Raw genomic sequence first — 16,894 nt, 5'->3', positions numbered from 1 at the left:
GTCGAATACTGCGACTATCCTCACCTTCGCCGCTKTCGGCCGCTGCCTGAGCACGACTCTGCCTGGGCGCGTGTCCTCACTTTCCCAGACCCGCGATTCTCGCGACCCAAACGCCAGCCTCCGCACCAACACCTCTTCCGCCTTCACAACCGTATCCCGCAATCATGGCGATGAGCATCGAGGAGCTCGATGTCACGGTGCGCTCCTTCTACGAGGGCCGTGGCGAACAGCAGAAGCAAGCACAAGCCTCGCTCAACCAGTTCAAAGAGAACCCGGACGCCTGGTTGATGGTGGACAAGATTCTGCAGGAAGCACAATACCCGCAGACCAAATACCTTGGACTACAAGTGCTCGACAATGTCATCATGACCCGGTGGAAGGTGCTGCCGCGCGATCAGTGCCATGGTATTCGTAACTTTGTTGTCAACTACATCATTCAGCAGAGCAGCACAGAAGAACTCCTACGCAAAGAGCGCGCACTGCTCAACAAGCTCAACCTCGTCCTCGTCAGTATCCTCAAACAGGAGTGGCCACACAACTGGCCGACGTTCATCAACGAGATCATTTCATCCTGCCGCAGCAGCCTGCCCATTTGCGAAAACAACATGGCCATTCTGCGCTTGCTCTCTGAAGAGGTCTTTGACTTCTCCCAGGACGCCATGACCAGCACCAAGACGCGTCAAATGAAGCAGAGCATGTGTGACGAGTTCACCAGCATCTACAACCTCTGCTCGGAGATTCTCAGAACCGCGGACCAGCCTAGCCTTATCAAGGCCACGCTTGAGACGCTGCTGAAGTTCTTGAGTTGGATTCCGCTTGGGTACATCTTTGAGACACCGCCCACAGGTGCCTCGTTGATCGAGACGCTTAGAAGCCGTTTCCTCGAGCTGCCCGAGTTCCGCAACGTCACCTTGAAGTGCTTGACGGAGATTGGAAGCTTGCAGACGGAGCACAACTGGAACGATAAGTTGGTACAGATGTTCACCGACACGCTCACAACCATCTCCACCATCATTCCTCTATCTCTTGATCTCAAGTCAACCTACGCATCCTCCAACAGCAGAGATCAGGAGTTTGTACAAAATCTGGCGCTTTTCCTCTGCAACTTCTTCAGCAATCATCTCAGCATCATTGAGAACCTTCCTAACCGGGACTTCCTCCTGCACGGCCATTTCTACTTGATCAGAATCAGCCAGATCGAGGACCGTGAGATCTTCAAAATCTGCCTGGAGTACTGGACGAAATTGGTGTGCGAGCTTTACGACGAGATGCAGCAAATTCCCATCACCGAAATGAACCCACTGATTAACATGACCGGGCTTCAGAACGGCGGTGCGATGAACCCACAGATTCTGGCAAACTACCCACTGCGGAAACACAAGTACACAGATGTCCTCTCCAACCTTCGACAGGTCATGATTGAGAAGATGGTACGACCCGAGGAGGTGCTCATCGTGGAGAACGACGAGGGAGAGATTGTGCGCGAGTTCGTCAAGGAGTCCGACACTATCCAGCTCTACAAGACCACAAGAGAGTGTCTGGTCTTCCTCACCCATCTGGATGTTGTGGATACCGAGCAAATCATGTCCGAAAAGCTGGCGCGACAAGTCGATGGTACCGAGTGGAGCTGGGGTAACTGCAACACTCTCTGTTGGGCTATTGGGTCCATCTCAGGGGCCATGAACGAGGAGACTGAGAAGCGCTTCCTTGTTACTGTCATCAAGGATCTTCTCGGTCTTACCGAGATGAAGCGCGGAAAGGACAACAAAGCTGTGGTGGCGTCCAACATCATGTACATCGTTGGACAATACCCTCGATTCTTGAAGGCACACTGGAAGTTCCTTAAGACGGTCGTCAATAAGCTGTTCGAGTTCATGCATGAGACCCACGAGGGTGTTCAAGACATGGCCTGCGACACTTTCATCAAGATTGCGAACAAGTGCAAGAGGCACTTTGTTATTCAGCAACCCGGCGAGAGCGAGCCATTCATCGACGAGATTGTCAAGACCATGCGAAAGATTACATGCGATCTTTCTCCTCAACAAGTGCACACATTCTACGAGGCTTGTGGCTACATGATCAGTGCACAGGGCGCCAAGTCGACACAAGAGCGACTCATCAGCGAATTGATGAGCTTGCCCAACTCTGCTTGGGACCAGATCATCCAGGGTGCCCACAACGACCCTACCATCCTTCACAACTCGGAGACTATAAAGGTAATCGGCAACATCATGAAGACTAACGTCGCAGCATGCAGCAGTATCGGGTCGTACTTTTTCCCGCAGATTGGTCGAATTTACCTCGACATGCTGACCATGTACCGCGCATCGTCTCAATTGATCGACGAGGCCGTTCAGCGCGACGGAAACATTGCGACCAAGATGCCGAAAGTCCGCGGTTTGAGAACGATCAAGAAGGAGATTCTCAAGCTCATCACGACGTATGTTGAGAAGGCGGATGATCTTGAGATGATTCACCAGACCCTCGTTCCTCAACTGCTGGAAGCCATCTTACTCGACTACAAGAACAACGTTCCGGATGCTCGCGAGGCGGAAGTATTGGCTGTCATCACAGTCTTGATCTCCAAATTACAGGTACGTTGGACACCAACCACGAGCAAGTTCATGATCGTACGCGCTCTCGCAATGAAAGGTAAAGTAGACCAGTGTGTTGATTTCCCGGGGCAGGGCATGATGACGGAACAAGTCCCCGCAATTCTCGATAATGTGTTTGAGTGCACGTTGGATATGATTAACAAGGATTTCTCCGAATACCCCGAGCATCGTGTCGAGTTTTTCAAGCTGCTGCGAGCCATCAACCAGCGATGCTTCCCGGCTCTGCTCAAGCTGGATCAGWCTCACTTCAAGCTCGTCATCGACTCGTGCATGTGGGCGAGCAAACACGACAACCGTGCGGTTGAAGGCGAGGGTTTACAAATGTGTGTGGAGCTGGTGGAGAACATGGCCAACCACACCGATCAACAGACTTGTGATGCTTTCTTCCAGAACTTCTTCACTACCGTGTTGCAGGATGTCTTCTTCGTCCTCACCGACTCCGACCACAAGGCTGGATTCAAGTATCAGTCGATGCTGCTTGCGCGTCTCTTCTGGCTCGTCGGCGCGAACAAAATCTCCGGACCCATATACACCGATCAGACAGTGCAGGGTACATCCAACCGCGACTTCCTGCAAAACTTTGTGGCCACTCTGCTCTCCAACGCATTCCCCAACCTGCAGGCCGTGCAAATCACCAACTTCATCACGAGTCTGTTTGAGACGACAGAGGATCTTGTCAAGTTCAAGCTCATTCTCCGCGACTTCTTGATCCAATTGAAGGAGTTTGCGGGCGACAACACGGAGCTGTTCCAGGAGGACCGCGAGAAGGCGGCCAAGGATGCGCAAGAGGCAGAGCGGAATCGCATGTCCAAGGTTGCGGGATTGCTCAAGCCAAGTGAGTTGGACGATGATGAGCTTTGAATCGAGGCCGAAGTGGAGCTTTCAAGGGGTGTTGTGGGAGGTTATGATGATGATGATAATGTGCTGGGGTTTTAAGGACACCACCCAAACAAAGCATGAGATGAGGCATTTCACCTGACCCACGAACACGAACATCGAGACATGAGGAGACTGTCGCTCGGCTGGGCTCGGTTCAGCTTGATCTCGTRTGCCGTCWYSWSCWTGRAWRRMAARMAGGTCAGGTAACGGCAGCGAAAACAAAACAAAATGTTCAAATGCAGCCAAACGCACACACACATTAAACGTGATGAAGGGGCAACGGTCTAGGCTGGACGTTGTTGTTCAATGCATCATCGTCGATACTTTCACTCACGATGTCTTCTGCTATTACGGCAGCGCGGCGGGTTTCTGATCATTGTTGTTGGCTTTTTAGATACCTTTTCAGGCGCACAAAAAATGTGAAAGTCAAGTTGATGATGAAGATCGTATTCAGTGCATGTATTTCAAGTCGTGAATGGATTCATTTATATTCATGTTGATAGTCTCTCCTTGGATATCACGCTGAGAAGTAGCTTCTTTCCGCCCTGCATTCTCGACGTCCTCTCTCATTTCTACTCGTGGTAGTAGACGGCTATTTCCTGCTCACATACCAACTTGGATGCTTGAAGAATCGGAGCAGCGTCCGCTACTGCTCTTCACAGCGATGGGCACGACATCAAGCTTCGTCACGATACCTGCTTCTGCATCTACAGCATCTTGCTGGCTTTGATGGCCATGAAGTCAGTGTGCATCCCTTCCAAAATCCCGAGATGCACGACTTACATCGCGAGATCGTCTCGTTTAGCGTGCACGTCGTTGGTGAACATTCTCGACGGCATCCGAAGATGAAGTCAATACCTCTGATGATCGTTCCTCGTGCCGTGGATTATCCACCTCTGAACTTCCTCCGTCCTATGAAGAAAGCTCGCCTTGTCTGACTCGGACTTCTTGGAGATCTTTCTCATTGGTCTTTCTCAATTCCATTAGTGTGTGGACTTTCTCCATGATTTGCTCAAAGGCCGCTACGACTGGAGGGGTGGCCATGGGGATGACATCGTGGACGCCGATGTTGGAGAGAATGGCAGCGAGTTTGTCTGTTTGGAGTTGAGATTTTGCGGTGCGCGGTTTGGTGAAGCGGTCGCCTAGGAAGGAGACACTGCTGCCGGGTTTGTCGGGGTTCAGGGTGACGCCGAAACGCAGCTGGTCTGCTTTGGAGAGGGCGTCTGGGAGGGTGGGTTGGGCAGGGGTTTGGGAAGGTCGGGCGGCACTACTGTTGTTTGTGTTGTTGCTGTTGTTCATAGAAGGCAGACCATCATACGCTGCATGGCCGGTGGGCCGCAATTTGGAGTGCTTTTTGGCTCGATCCTGAGCGAGGAGTTGTTGCCAGAGGGTGGTGAGGGCTTGTGAGGTGGTGTATTGGTAGCCGGTCGTGGCAGCACGTGGATGATCGAGACGTTGCCGCAGTTCTTCTCGTTGGTTGTCCAAAGACGCTTGATTGAGCATGATGCGTTGTAGTTCTCCCAGCAGCACCGTTTCCTCGTCGACTTCGTTGGCGCGACGGTAGAGATGGCCCTCTGCGAGCTTTTTCCGCGATGTTTCTTGCTCGGCGTTGAAGGACGAGAGCATTTCGTACAGACTGTAGTCGGTAGTTGTCATGCTTGTGATGGGAGTCGCCAGTTGTAGCAACGAGGCGGACAAGGTGTAGAATCGCGACTTGAGTTCCTCCATTGACCGCGGACTACCGCCTTCAAACTCGTAGTGATCTGCAATCACCGGCCATTTTCCATGGCAATCTCCATAGACTTGCACCAGATAATCCGTCTCTTCTTTGCTCCAATCCGAGCTTGTGAGATGAGCCTCGTAGACTTCGGCGTCGTAGGTCGGCACGGGCACGCGATCGGGAAGGGTCGTTGTCGTCGGCGGCGGCGCCGTGGCACCATTCCGTGTCCAATGCTGTAATTTGGTGATTCTCGTCGTTGGTTCGCGCGTCCAGCGCGCTGCTCTGCGATGGGTAGCCATCGAGATGAAGATGTGATATTGACGATGATCATGAATGGCGCATCGTGAACTTCACATGCGACGAAACTAGCGCCGGAGATATGCAGGGATCATCCCGCATGTGCCAATCCGCAAAGTCGTGGGAATCATCGTCACCTCCGTCCGACTTTCCCGCAACACAACATCTTCTTCCACTTCTCTCTCACACACACATATCCAACCACGGAAGATGTCGCCCACCATCCTCGCCMTGGTCTTTGCCATCCAGCTGGCCCTATCACTCATCAGTACCGTCGGCGCTCAAGCGATCAATGACCTCGCCTGGCGACTTTTCCTCCTGCTCCCCACCGAACACTCGGCCAACTCTGCCAAAACAACCCAACTGCGCAATGAGGTTTTACGTCTCAAGCGAGAAATGACTGCAGTCTCCGCTCAAGACAACTTCGCTAAGTGGGCGCGATTGAGGAGGGAACACGATAAAGCTAAGGATATCTACGACAAGAACGGTGGGTCACTTTTTTTTTTGAAATACATGGGAACAAGGAGCTAATGCTGATTTAAACCACAGTCTCTCAAACCGGCGGCTTCCGAAGCTCTTTCGATAGCATTCTCAACAAACTACGATGGCTGGGAACACAAGGTGTGAATTTCCTGGTGAACACGTGGTTTTCGAAACAGGGCATGTTTTGGCTACCTAGAGGATGGGTGCCTTATGCTGGAGAATGGGTGCTGAGCTTCCCGCGGGCGCCGTTGGGAAGTGTGTCTGTCAACGTATGGGGAATGGCGTGCGGGATGGTGGTTGGGCTGGTGGTGGAGGCTGCGACCGCTGCGTGGACATTGAAGTCGAGGACGGAGGAGATTAAGAAGGTGCAGGAGGTGACGGGGGAAAAAGAGATCAAGTCAGAGAAGAAACAGGCACCGAAAGTGGAGATTCGGCAAAGAAAAGAGCTTTAAGGGATGGTTGACTTATCATGGCGTTTAGGGCGGGACGTGGGAGAGGTATGGCTCTGAGATGAATTCGACAGAAAGTGGAAAATCTCTGGTGTACACCTGACGACATGAGTGGAAGCCCGTTCCATTCCAGACAGTGAGCAGCAGGTCATAGGAAGACCATGCTATTCGCCGCATGCTGCAGGACGATGGCTCTGTTGAGATCTCCGCTGACCCGCTCAATTCAATTATAAACGGGAATGCTGACAGCATACTAAGAAGACGTTTCCAGTATGGTGTCACCACGTCTTGACGGGAAATCCAAAGTCGACGGCCGTCTACCAGGATCTCCACGGCTCAATCTTTCCTCTTCAACTTCCTCCACGCTCTGACCACCACATTCAAGATAGTGCAGCAAGTGCGGCATCTAGATACCCGCGTGAGCGACGAGTCTTCCCAGACATGCGACGGAGTGGTAATTTCAGAAGAAGTCGCGATACCTCATGAACATCGCATACTAGAGAGGATAGCGATACACGGGACAAGATGTTGAGACTGCTGATTCGACACATTCTCCGATCTTCAATGCTGGCATCTTAGGACACAGATCAAGCTCGTGTGCATTGATCTTTTATGACTCTGTCGCAGCCTCGCTTAAGGATGATGATCCTGAAGTCATCGCTATACACGCGCCACGGCTCTCGGKAGAATCATAGCCAAAGAGCTAACACTCTGTGCGTGGCAGCCATGCACCACTAGAGTCACATGGAGCAGAGGATCAAACGATGCGACAAAATTTCGTACGAATTTCCCGATTGGGAAATTCTTGCGAGTCCACGGATAGGGGTTCAGCACTTGTCATTCGCTCGCATCGGCACCAGGAACAATCCCCATGTATGGAAATCAATTGATACAAGGTAGAGCAAGGCGTCCAGCCAAGGTAAAGGCTATGGAAACTCTTGGCTGCATCATTGTTGAAGATCTGCTCGTCCTCTCGCTTCAATCTGCTATATAACAGCTAGCAGACCTGTACTACTATTGAGTTTCGCTTCACAGGTCTTAACATCAATCCTCCACCACTCTCACCCACGACACACCCGCTATATCGCAATCTACATCTTTCAAAATGAAGGCCTCTCAACTCTACTTGACCCACCTCGCTCTCGCCAGCTGCACAACAGCCATACAATACGGCCCAACAACCGGCTCCGGCTACGGCCCCTCAGCACCAGGAACCCCCGACTTCCTAACCCTCAACCACAACCCAAAACTCTCCAAATCCCAACTTCTGACATCCGGCTGGGGAATAGCAACCGAAATCCCAGGCGGCAAATCCCCCTCCCAGACTCTCACATGGCGCATCAACATCACCGAAGCCGCAATCCCAAACGCCTCAAACGCTTCTTCCGGTCCAATCCCTAATCCTCGAATGCTCAATACAGTCTACGATCTCTCTTGGCAAGGCGATGGGAATCTTCAAGAAACAATGTCGGAAATCCAGAAAGATGCCAAGCCTTCGAGGAGTGAAGATCTAGAAGCTCCACAACTTTGCGCTACGGTTTTCACGGCGTTTTTCCCGGCGAATGTTACGAATGCGTATACTGCTTCTTCGCAGGATAGCTGTTCTGGCGCTCTGGGAGATTGTTTAGGACCTCTCCTTTCCACAACGGGTACTACTGGAGCAAGCGGCTGTCCTATAGTACGAGATCCTTCCACTATTCCCGCTTGCGCGGGGGTTTTTGAAAATAATGGGGCGCCTGCTACGCTGGAACTCACGCAGAATGGGACTGGGATTGCGAATTCTTCGTTTCCGTTGTTGTCGGGAAATGGGTTTTTCTTTCAGTCTAGTGGGGTTTATGAGGAGGGGAATCGGACGGTTTGGGATCAGGAGAGGTTGAGGTTGCATGTTATGGTTTTGGATACGGTTCGGAGTGCTAGGAGGGCTGTGTGTTCGAGGGTTGATGCGGAGCTTGAGGCGGAGGGGAGGAGTACTGGTGCGGCTGATGGGATTGGGGCTGCGGTTGGGGGGTCGAGGGTGAGTTTTTGGGGGGTTGGAGGGGCTTTTTTGGGGGCGTTGGCGCTTTTGTCGTAGGGATGGGGAGTTGGGATGTGGGTTGTGGGTTGTCAAGTTTGGGGTGTTTCGATGGGAGCTGTAAGATGTGGGAGGTGTGCGTGTTGGAAGTCTCTATCGCATCTCATGCAGTCAACAACGACACTTTCGCTGTGAGCATGTGATTGAAAATTGTCTTGGCAGCACAAATATCGGTTTTAGACCTAGCTTCTGCTAGTGTACAGGACCGTAAGAACTTGATTCTAACAGGGTAGATCGTAAGGCAAATAACAATGACAAATTCCAAAGTGAACACCATAGGTAAGATATTCATGTAGACACAATTTCATCATCCAAATCAGCGTCCCTGGCCATGGAAACGACACCAGAGCAAGTATTGCGTTGAGCAGCGACTTTCATTGCGCGAATTCAGACTTGCTGCTCGAAAGTCGAAAGCACTTCTTGCATTTCAGATTGCCTTCTGAAAGCGAGCTATCTCCGCACGAAGTAGGTTCATTAGAGCTTGCCAGATTTGAAATGATGAGTAGATTACTTGAATGTTTAGCGAGTGAATCCATGCAAGTGAATGTTTCCAAATCCTCTTAACAAGATTCATCCACAATGGTTTGATTCTGGGATTTTCTACAAGCTATCACGCCGAAAACATCTGCGAGGTGTGAGAACGGTGAAGGATAAGCGACATTGTAGGCTTTGATCTATCATTCAATTTATGATTATATGGGAAGCTGTAGTGTACGACAAGTTCAGCTCCGGTAGATCTTGATGGTGGCGGGCGAGTCAGAGTCTCGATTTGGAGAGAGCTCCGTTGAAGGGGCCTGTCGGATGGGGGACTATGCTTGAGCTCGAAACTTCTGCTCTTTACCTAGGTATTTTGTTTATAAGTCGTCCGACTAGGGAGGAGGCATCCATCGGCTCGATGGATAAGATGCCTGACGGGTAACACTTCTCCTTTTACTCTTGGAAGGAATTATAACCTTCCATTCGCTTGTAAGATACTCCCACCACCGGCTTTTGACCTACCTGGCTCCAATTTGGAGGTTTTACTATTCACAACTCGTTGGTAAGATTATAAGAGAGCACTTAACTGGCTAGCAGTTGACTGTCACTGACAAAACCGAGTGAGTAGGACACTGAGGAGAATGAACGCCATGGTTATGAAGGCGTCTGCTCGGTGTGGAGAGCGCCTGTCTTGTATTTCCCCAATTTTACCGACACCGGAACCTCAGCGCCATCATATCAGCAAGGCGGAAGACCTGGTCGACTTTCAACACTCTTTGCCATTTCGTTCGCCATGATCCTTCCAATCTTAGCTACGCTGACCTCCATTCCTCCCCTGTGAAGATTCCTGGCACATTGATCCTGAACTTTGGCAGCTTACAACTGACGACTTTCCAGCTCAGTCTCCTCTCTTCCACTCCATATAGCGCTCGTGGCCAGTGTGGCCTGATGCCTCAAGAATATCGAACTCCGACTGTGCACCGGGATCGCCATACAGCAGCTTCAGTCGCAGCGGCCATTTCTCGACAATTGTATGGCGCTTCTTCATTAGCATACCTCCAGGCAGCAGATTGACACTCTGAGCCTCGATCTCCTTGAACTTTTTGATGGCCATGTAGCTGTAATGTTATGGTTAGTAATGGCAAAAACGGAGGACAAGTATTCCAATGTACCTTTCGAAGTAGTCGTCAAAATCACGAAAGTAGCAAACAGCGTCAGTCATCTGCAGCACCCTCGGACTACTCATGCTGAAGTCTGTGATAAGAGACCGCGAGAAAAACTTGCCCGCCTGCGCCATTTCTCTGATTCTTTTTTTGCGAGCGACTGCTGAGCCTCCCTCATAGTGCAGAATTTCGGGAATGGCGTTCATGAAAAGAGTGAGTAGCGTGGCATGTGGATTGTTCTTTGGGCTCTGCAACATGACGCCCAAGCACGTCAAAGTCTGGGTGATTCCCAAGTAGAACGCATCCGAGATGTTCGACATCTGCAGTCATCATGAGTTAACGCCTGATGTGATTATCAAAGTGTACGGGGATGGACTTACCTCGACTCTCGCAAACTTCATGTCGTGCAGTGATTTCTGATCCTTCAGCGACGTAGCATCAACTTGTAGGAAACAGAAGTCATTGCCATGGTGTGCGAGACGGCTGTGGAAACTGGCCAGATGCGAGCTGATGTGGTAGAAGAGTTTGCCGTACAAGTCGCGGGATGCTGGCCCCGAATCGGTGTTGGAGACCTCAGAAGCGCWCCAGCCCTGTAGAGGATTGGCACTATCCATCATAGGCCATTCAGCTGACTGGAATAAGGTACTAGAGACAAAGTTCAGTGGGTTGTTTCGAAGGATCTCGATCGAAACTTACGGGTTCGGCACAGTGAACTCCTCCCGTGAGGCACCAAATGGAAGGAGAAGGCCATCATCGAAGAATCTACTGGCGCAGACGCGATGGGCTGGCTGCTGAGAGAAGAGCCAGCGATCCCTGTAGTCCACCCGCTGTGGTGCCAAGGTGACGGCCGCCCGAATCTGGTGGGCCTGCTCCCGCGTCAGACCGGCGGTGTCTTTCACAAATCGTAGCAGCTCCTGCCACTTCTCCTTGGTGAGTTCGGCCCGGCAGGTGTTATCCCCCAGTGTCCAGGTCTTGCCCAAGACGACGCCCGGTCCCTTCATTTCAATCTTGCGGTTGACGTCCTCAAATAGCGGCAGAATCTTGGTCGTGAGGATGGTGGCATCACTTGCACGAATCAGTGTTGAGTACCATACATGAAGCATGCAGGTCACATCCTCCGTACTATCTTCAACGACAAGTCCGATGAGGCAGATAATCAGATTGCGAGCCACCACCTCAAAATCCCGGTCATTGATGAAGAGACGCACTCGATTGGTGTATGTATCTGGTAGAGAGCCCACGGACTTGACGATGTTCCGTGGGTCGCCAGAAGCTACAGAATGACGGGTCAGCTTGATTCCATGTCTATGCACCTGCTGGACTCGCCGGCGAAGAGAAGAAAGAGATCTTTATCGTAGTCCAGACCCTCATTTGACGCGAGTTGGATGATGTCCAAGGCTGGTATATTGCCCCAGAAGTACTTGCGCGCTCCGTATTTGTCCTGGCTGGAAGGACCATAAGTGAGGAACTTGGGCGTGCGGCGCTCCAGGACCCAACTGGGATTCCACGTCTTTTTGATGAGGGGAGAGGTGCAAGAGGGTTTGTGGTGGCTGCGGTGAGCAACTTGACAGGTACGGCTGCAGTACTGCGGGGACATCAGCGGGCGGCTTCCAGTTTTCGAGTGAATAAAAGACTAACCACGACCAGAAGACAGGCCGAGCATGCCAGATGTCCAGGTTGCTGGCAGTTGGCACAGATCCGCCCATTCAGAGCAGATATCGCTGGCACCATAATGACGGCGTGGTCGATGATGATGAACTGATGGTGATGGAAGCTCGGTCACGAAAGGTCTCCTGGCTGAGTGGAAGCTTTACCTCGCAGACAAACGGAGCAGCCCGCAAAACGTCACCGGAAAGCAGCAAACACAGCACCCTAATTAAGCCGCCATCCGGAATCACAACGGAAGATTTTATTTGTTAGATGACTCATTGTTGCGGAGTTCTGTCGATCTTTTCCCGCCGCCAACGATACACCTAGACAACAAAAGAGCTACTGCCGTGATGCCGAGAATCACATGCAAGTGTCGAGCGACCATCCTTTAGATATACCAGGTCCATATGTGGGGTCCATATCATCTAGATGCTAGTCACTTAATGACTCTGAATACAGCAGGCAGTTGTAAACTTCCTACAAGCGTTCTGGCATTTAGTGTTGGGGACATGTGCACGACGCCTGGTTTGACAGAAGATGTTGGATTGTTCGAGGAATGCACAATCATGTTGTTCACAACCGGAGATCAAAGCTTCCTTAAACATAATTGTGGTGTCCGAGGCGGCACTTTTAGAGTTCTGAGTTGGGCAAATCCCAAGTCTGCAGGTGAATATTCACTTGAGCCGCGCTAGTGGCTAAATCCGAACTTGAGCCGTCAGATCGACTAATTCAACTAGATTCCAGACCCCAAACAAACTTTCGAGATGCAAGCAGCGAGCTCAACGAGTTCTAATTGCTCTCCTGATCGCGCATTCTGTCGCTAATCATCGCAGCATGGTGTCTGTACGCCCCGACTCCGAACGCGCGCCTGACAAGTTCTCGGATAAGGAGCTTCGGGACAGGCAGCTCTCTCGCATTCAGAGTATTGTCGGACCGGATCCTACGGCGGAACAGCAGCCCACCAGTGTTGACCGTCCTCAACATCCCTCGTCTGCTATGGCTCTGCCCACCGCCTCCAAGCAAGCAGCCGGAGCGGCAACTGCGCAGTGTTCTGGACATCGTGAAGATGGATGTCAGAGGAAATTGGGTAGTGAGCAACTGTCGCCGCGCGAGGAGTCCGAGCCCGAAGACGATACAGGAGGAAAGTGGGATGCGAGCGCTGACGATGGTCAGAGGAAATTGGCTAGTCAGCAACTGTCGCCGCGCGAGGAGTCCGAGCCCGAAGGCGATACAGGAGGAAAGTGGGATGCGAGCGTTGACACGGACCATGTGCCAAACACGCGACACTATGATCACGGTGCCCACGCCTACTATCCACAACGTTGTACCCCTGCGCAAGGAGCATTCTCGACGAATGATGGACCAAGTTACGCCGAGCTCTCATTCCAGGCAGCGAGGACCTCCACCGCAGTCCTCAACCTAATGCACTTGAATGGAACCGTCCAACCCACGACAACACAAAGCGAGGTCCCGCAGCAGCAAACTCGACAAGTTCGCTCGGAGTCGCTCTCTGAGAAGATGGCGACTATGGAGTATGACGAGTATGGTATGCCGCTTAGGACTGAGAATGACGCAACGATGAGAATGCACGCTTATGCCGCGGCTGCTAAGCGAACCGCTACGCTCTCGGAGGGAATTCAAAATGACGCAAGCCAACCTTCGGCGGCGTACGATGCCGTTACAGCAACTGATTCCGCACAGCGCTCGCGTATCAGTGCGACTTCGGAGGCATTCGACAGCACGGGAGTATCGTCCAGGGCTGAGGCATCGACTCTCTCCCTCCCAAGCATTGGCGTGGCGGGCGCGTTCGTCAGAAGAGAGGCCGAAGTAGACTTCCATCTCGCTACAGATGCCTCCCATCTTTCCGCTGCTATACTTGCCAAGAAACGTCGTATGGACAAGATCAAAGCTAGCGAAACTCCCACAGCTATTGCAGCCATGGTCGGCGGATGTGCACTCGAGTCGACTCTGGATCAGTCGTCTGCCGCTACGCAGGAGATCCCGTTGCCTATGAAGCCGTCTACGAAGCGTCCACTCACACTCGAGGCCGAACCGGTCACTCAGAAGAAGCGGAAGAGTGGCAAGCTCACTACCACGGAGGAGCTGTTGAAGGAGGAATTCTAAGCAGAAAGCAAACAGCTTCTTTGCAATCGTCCATGGTATCTTTGGGCTATGGATGGTACCTCATCATCATGCTACCGGTGTCTTCATTGGGAGAACCGCTCAAGGAGCCATCATGTGAGCGCTCGATACAAGTGCAGACCATACAGCGACTTCCTTGATCTTTCACTGATATAACAAAAATCGGATTTCTGAGTCGTCTTCAAATCGTCTCGAAGTTACCACACTCTTTCGTAGTAGATATCCCCGTGAAGTAAATGGGGATATTTGTTGAGCACAACGATGTTGTCTGCGTCTTCTCGTATCGACACCCTGACCGCATGCACAGAAGACAAAGAGGAAAGTAAGAGGTTCAAGAGGCCCCGATTGAATATCTGTCTAGATGCCTCAGTAGTCACTGCCATCTCTTAAAGCTGTCGCCAGACGAGTTCATCCAATTTGGCTTCTAGAATCGTCTGGTCTGAGCGAGCCACTTCCACTCGAGACCATCATTCTCTCGGTTGGGGGGTATGCTTCACCGCGAGCTACCCTCCTTGCATATCGTCTAACTTTACGCGCATTATTATCTGCGACTGACTGTCGCCGCTGATCAACAGCTTCTCCAGTACTCGACGTCGATCCATCTTCTGACCAGTCTGCTAGCTCGACTTTATCAATCGGCAAGTCAACGATCCCAGCACTCTCAGCTGCGGCTCGTGCATCATCGTACTCTTGCTTCCTCTCAGCTATGACTCGCAGTCCTTTCTCCTTGCGGTCTGTAAAGGAACTGCCAAATCTTGCAGCATATGATTCATCGAAGCCTTGCTTTGTACCCAAAGTATAAGTGAACAAATATTGCGCAAAGAGGTTCTCGTACTGGTCAGTGAAGGACCTGTACTTTCTCGTGACTCTTCCCAGCCTGAGCCTGGTGTTTTGAACTTCCTCCCATAACTCATGTTGCTCAGGAGGTGATTGTAACTCGCCGAATGAGCCGCGATTCCCTCTCGACTGCAGACTCATATCATCAATACTGGAAGCTCCTATTGGTGATGAATCAGATTGAAGGAGACCATGTTGGACCATTAGAGGGCGGATTGTGTCATTAAGTAGGTCCGACTCCAGTTGCCTCTGGTTGTGTCTTCTCCTTTGCACCTTTGCATTAAGTTCTCTCCAAGCTTGCATGCAATTACTTCGCGCCTCTCGGCTTTCATCCGATGCCCATGATTGCTTAGCTTTCTCCCATTCTCGCTGGAGCTTCTCTTCAGATGATTCAAGTATGTCTCGGCTGCGCACTACATCAAGAAACTTGGCAAGAACCTCCATTGTGAATTCAAGAGAGCCTATTCTTCCACTGACATAGCTGGCGTCGATGTATTCCTGAGCAACAGCGAAGAGTCGCCGGATGAGTCGATCCTGTATACGAATAACTGTCGCCAGCTGGAATGCTGCGGAGTGTAAGTTTTCACGCGTACCACCGCTACTCTCTAATGCCAGGCGTATTCTATCAATTTCAGTTCGCTTCTTGTTGATCAGATCTTGAATTTCGGGATACTCTCGATCCTTGAGGCGTTCACAGAAAGCTTCGAGAGCGTCACATTGGCCCTCAAACTTCCTTACATCGCTCTGTACTATATTCCACACACGTTAGCGCTGATCTTGCGTTTGAAACGACGAGGGGCGTTGACAGACGTTCTTCGACGGTGGTCTCCAAGCTTTGCCTTACTGTTTCCCGCTCCACCGCCTCAATCAGGCATTCCACAAACATCTCTGGCGAGCGTATGGGTTTGAGTGGCATGAATCTTTGTGGAGATATTGGTGGTGTTGCCATCTTCTTGAAAACGGTCGGTCTTTCGGGGGAGTCAGGCTTTCTGACAGACGACCGAGCACTTCGTACGGGCGACTCTGTCGTCTGCGTGGAGCGATTGTGCTGTATCAAGCCCGGGGTGAATAGTCCCGTAACTCGAGCATAGACATTACCGTACGCACTGCGTACATACTCCATGATGGTTTCTGGCGACAAGGGTGTATGGGTCTCGCTGTAGCGTCAATTACGACTATCGCGGAGGCTATGTAGATGTTCAAACGTGAAGTGCATGGATTTTGTAAACTCACAAAGGAGCAGTTTGCAGTACTCTCAAAGAAAGTGTGCCGGATATGGCTGAGAGAAAACAAAGCCTGCATAGCGCCAAGACATCGTGGTAGCCGGCCCCTTTCCGATGGCCTACGGCAAGATTCATGGGAAGACGTCAACTTGTGTAACTTTGAATATGAGCATGGAACTTAATTGACTCTAAACAATTGACTCTGGCTCATACACAATATTCTAGACCCTCCAAAGGCAATTTCAATCCACCGAGAAGATTAGTAATGCGGAAGGCTTCGTGATGTATAAAAGTTGAAGAGTAGAGCATTAAGGTCTCGTAGCAGGACTGTACAGCATCCGAGACAAAACTCGGTTAAAGAAGACCTGATTGCTATATAACGTTGCTGTTTCAACGACCCAAACACTGATGAACCGGTCTTGCTGGAAGAACAGATAGCAGGTTCGACAGCTTAGAATTTCCGTCTATCACAGCGCCAGGTGCGACATCATTCGAAGGGGATGCTATCCACTAACAAGCGACTTCCTGACAGGACTGCCAGGAATTGGGTGGAGCGAGACTTGTGCAGATGACCCAATCAATGAAATGTGGCGCACCACAACAGTGTCGATCAGAACGTTGATATGGGACTGTGACAGAAGTACAGTACTTGCTTCTCAGGTCTAGATACTTGTCAATAGGACCCTAACTTGGTTTTAGCGCGCTACCATGGATGATGAGCCGAATGGATGTTCTGTTCTTAGATAGATTGAATAGACATGCTGTCTCACGCTAATCTATGTTGATAGCGCCCCATTCTGGCTTTTGAGGCGTGTGCTCCTCTCCAGCAACGGGTACAGAAACGGACCCGAGACAAACTTTCATATCGATAGCTACTTTACAGTGGCT

General features: G+C 51.2%; 7 protein-coding genes; 4 read left to right on the top strand and 3 right to left on the bottom strand.

The window, feature by feature from the left end:
- Positions 1 to 164: 164 nt before the first annotated feature.
- Positions 165 to 3,476, top strand: RCC_06166 (probable nuclear transport receptor CRM1/MSN5 (importin beta superfamily); the record flags this gene model as incomplete). XM_023771428.1 has 2 exons in its annotated part: positions 165 to 2,594; positions 2,688 to 3,476. 2 exons carry the CDS (start codon positions 165 to 167, stop codon positions 3,474 to 3,476), a joined length of 3,219 nt encoding a protein of 1,072 aa, XP_023627196.1.
- A 621-nt stretch (positions 3,477 to 4,097) lies between these two features.
- On the bottom strand, positions 4,098 to 4,333 carry RCC_06165 (uncharacterized protein; the record flags this gene model as incomplete). XM_023771427.1 has 2 exons in its annotated part: positions 4,098 to 4,218; positions 4,278 to 4,333. 2 exons carry the CDS (start codon positions 4,331 to 4,333, stop codon positions 4,098 to 4,100), a joined length of 177 nt encoding a protein of 58 aa, XP_023627195.1.
- Positions 4,334 to 4,406: 73 nt separating this feature from the next.
- RCC_06164 (uncharacterized protein) lies at positions 4,407 to 5,513 on the bottom strand (the record flags this gene model as incomplete). Its single annotated transcript, XM_023771426.1, has 1 exon — positions 4,407 to 5,513. One exon carries the CDS (start codon positions 5,511 to 5,513, stop codon positions 4,407 to 4,409), a length of 1,107 nt encoding a protein of 368 aa, XP_023627194.1.
- Positions 5,514 to 5,721: 208 nt separating this feature from the next.
- Positions 5,722 to 6,446, top strand: RCC_06163 (related to Protein GET1; the record flags this gene model as incomplete). XM_023771425.1 has 2 exons in its annotated part: positions 5,722 to 5,998; positions 6,061 to 6,446. The coding sequence occupies 2 exons, from the start codon at positions 5,722 to 5,724 to the stop codon at positions 6,444 to 6,446; spliced, it is 663 nt and encodes a 220-aa protein (XP_023627193.1).
- A 1,102-nt stretch (positions 6,447 to 7,548) lies between these two features.
- On the top strand, positions 7,549 to 8,514 carry RCC_06162 (uncharacterized protein; the record flags this gene model as incomplete). Its single annotated transcript, XM_023771424.1, has 1 exon — positions 7,549 to 8,514. One exon carries the CDS (start codon positions 7,549 to 7,551, stop codon positions 8,512 to 8,514), a length of 966 nt encoding a protein of 321 aa, XP_023627192.1.
- A 1,375-nt stretch (positions 8,515 to 9,889) lies between these two features.
- RCC_06161 (uncharacterized protein) lies at positions 9,890 to 11,751 on the bottom strand (the record flags this gene model as incomplete). XM_023771423.1 has 5 exons in its annotated part: positions 9,890 to 10,109; positions 10,164 to 10,474; positions 10,535 to 10,760; positions 10,851 to 11,427; positions 11,481 to 11,751. The coding sequence occupies 5 exons, from the start codon at positions 11,749 to 11,751 to the stop codon at positions 9,890 to 9,892; spliced, it is 1,605 nt and encodes a 534-aa protein (XP_023627191.1).
- An 887-nt stretch (positions 11,752 to 12,638) lies between these two features.
- Positions 12,639 to 13,928, top strand: RCC_06160 (uncharacterized protein; the record flags this gene model as incomplete). The annotated part of the gene is made up of 1 exon (XM_023771422.1): positions 12,639 to 13,928. The coding sequence occupies one exon, from the start codon at positions 12,639 to 12,641 to the stop codon at positions 13,926 to 13,928; it is 1,290 nt and encodes a 429-aa protein (XP_023627190.1).
- Between the last annotated feature and the right edge of the window lie 2,966 nt (positions 13,929 to 16,894).

Source organism: Ramularia collo-cygni, assembly GCF_900074925.1.
Source record: "Ramularia collo-cygni strain URUG2 genome assembly, contig: RCC_scaffold09, whole genome shotgun sequence".
Classification (NCBI taxonomy): Eukaryota; Fungi; Ascomycota; class Dothideomycetes; order Mycosphaerellales; family Mycosphaerellaceae; genus Ramularia; species Ramularia collo-cygni.
This window is presented reverse-complemented; position numbering and strand designations above follow the sequence as displayed.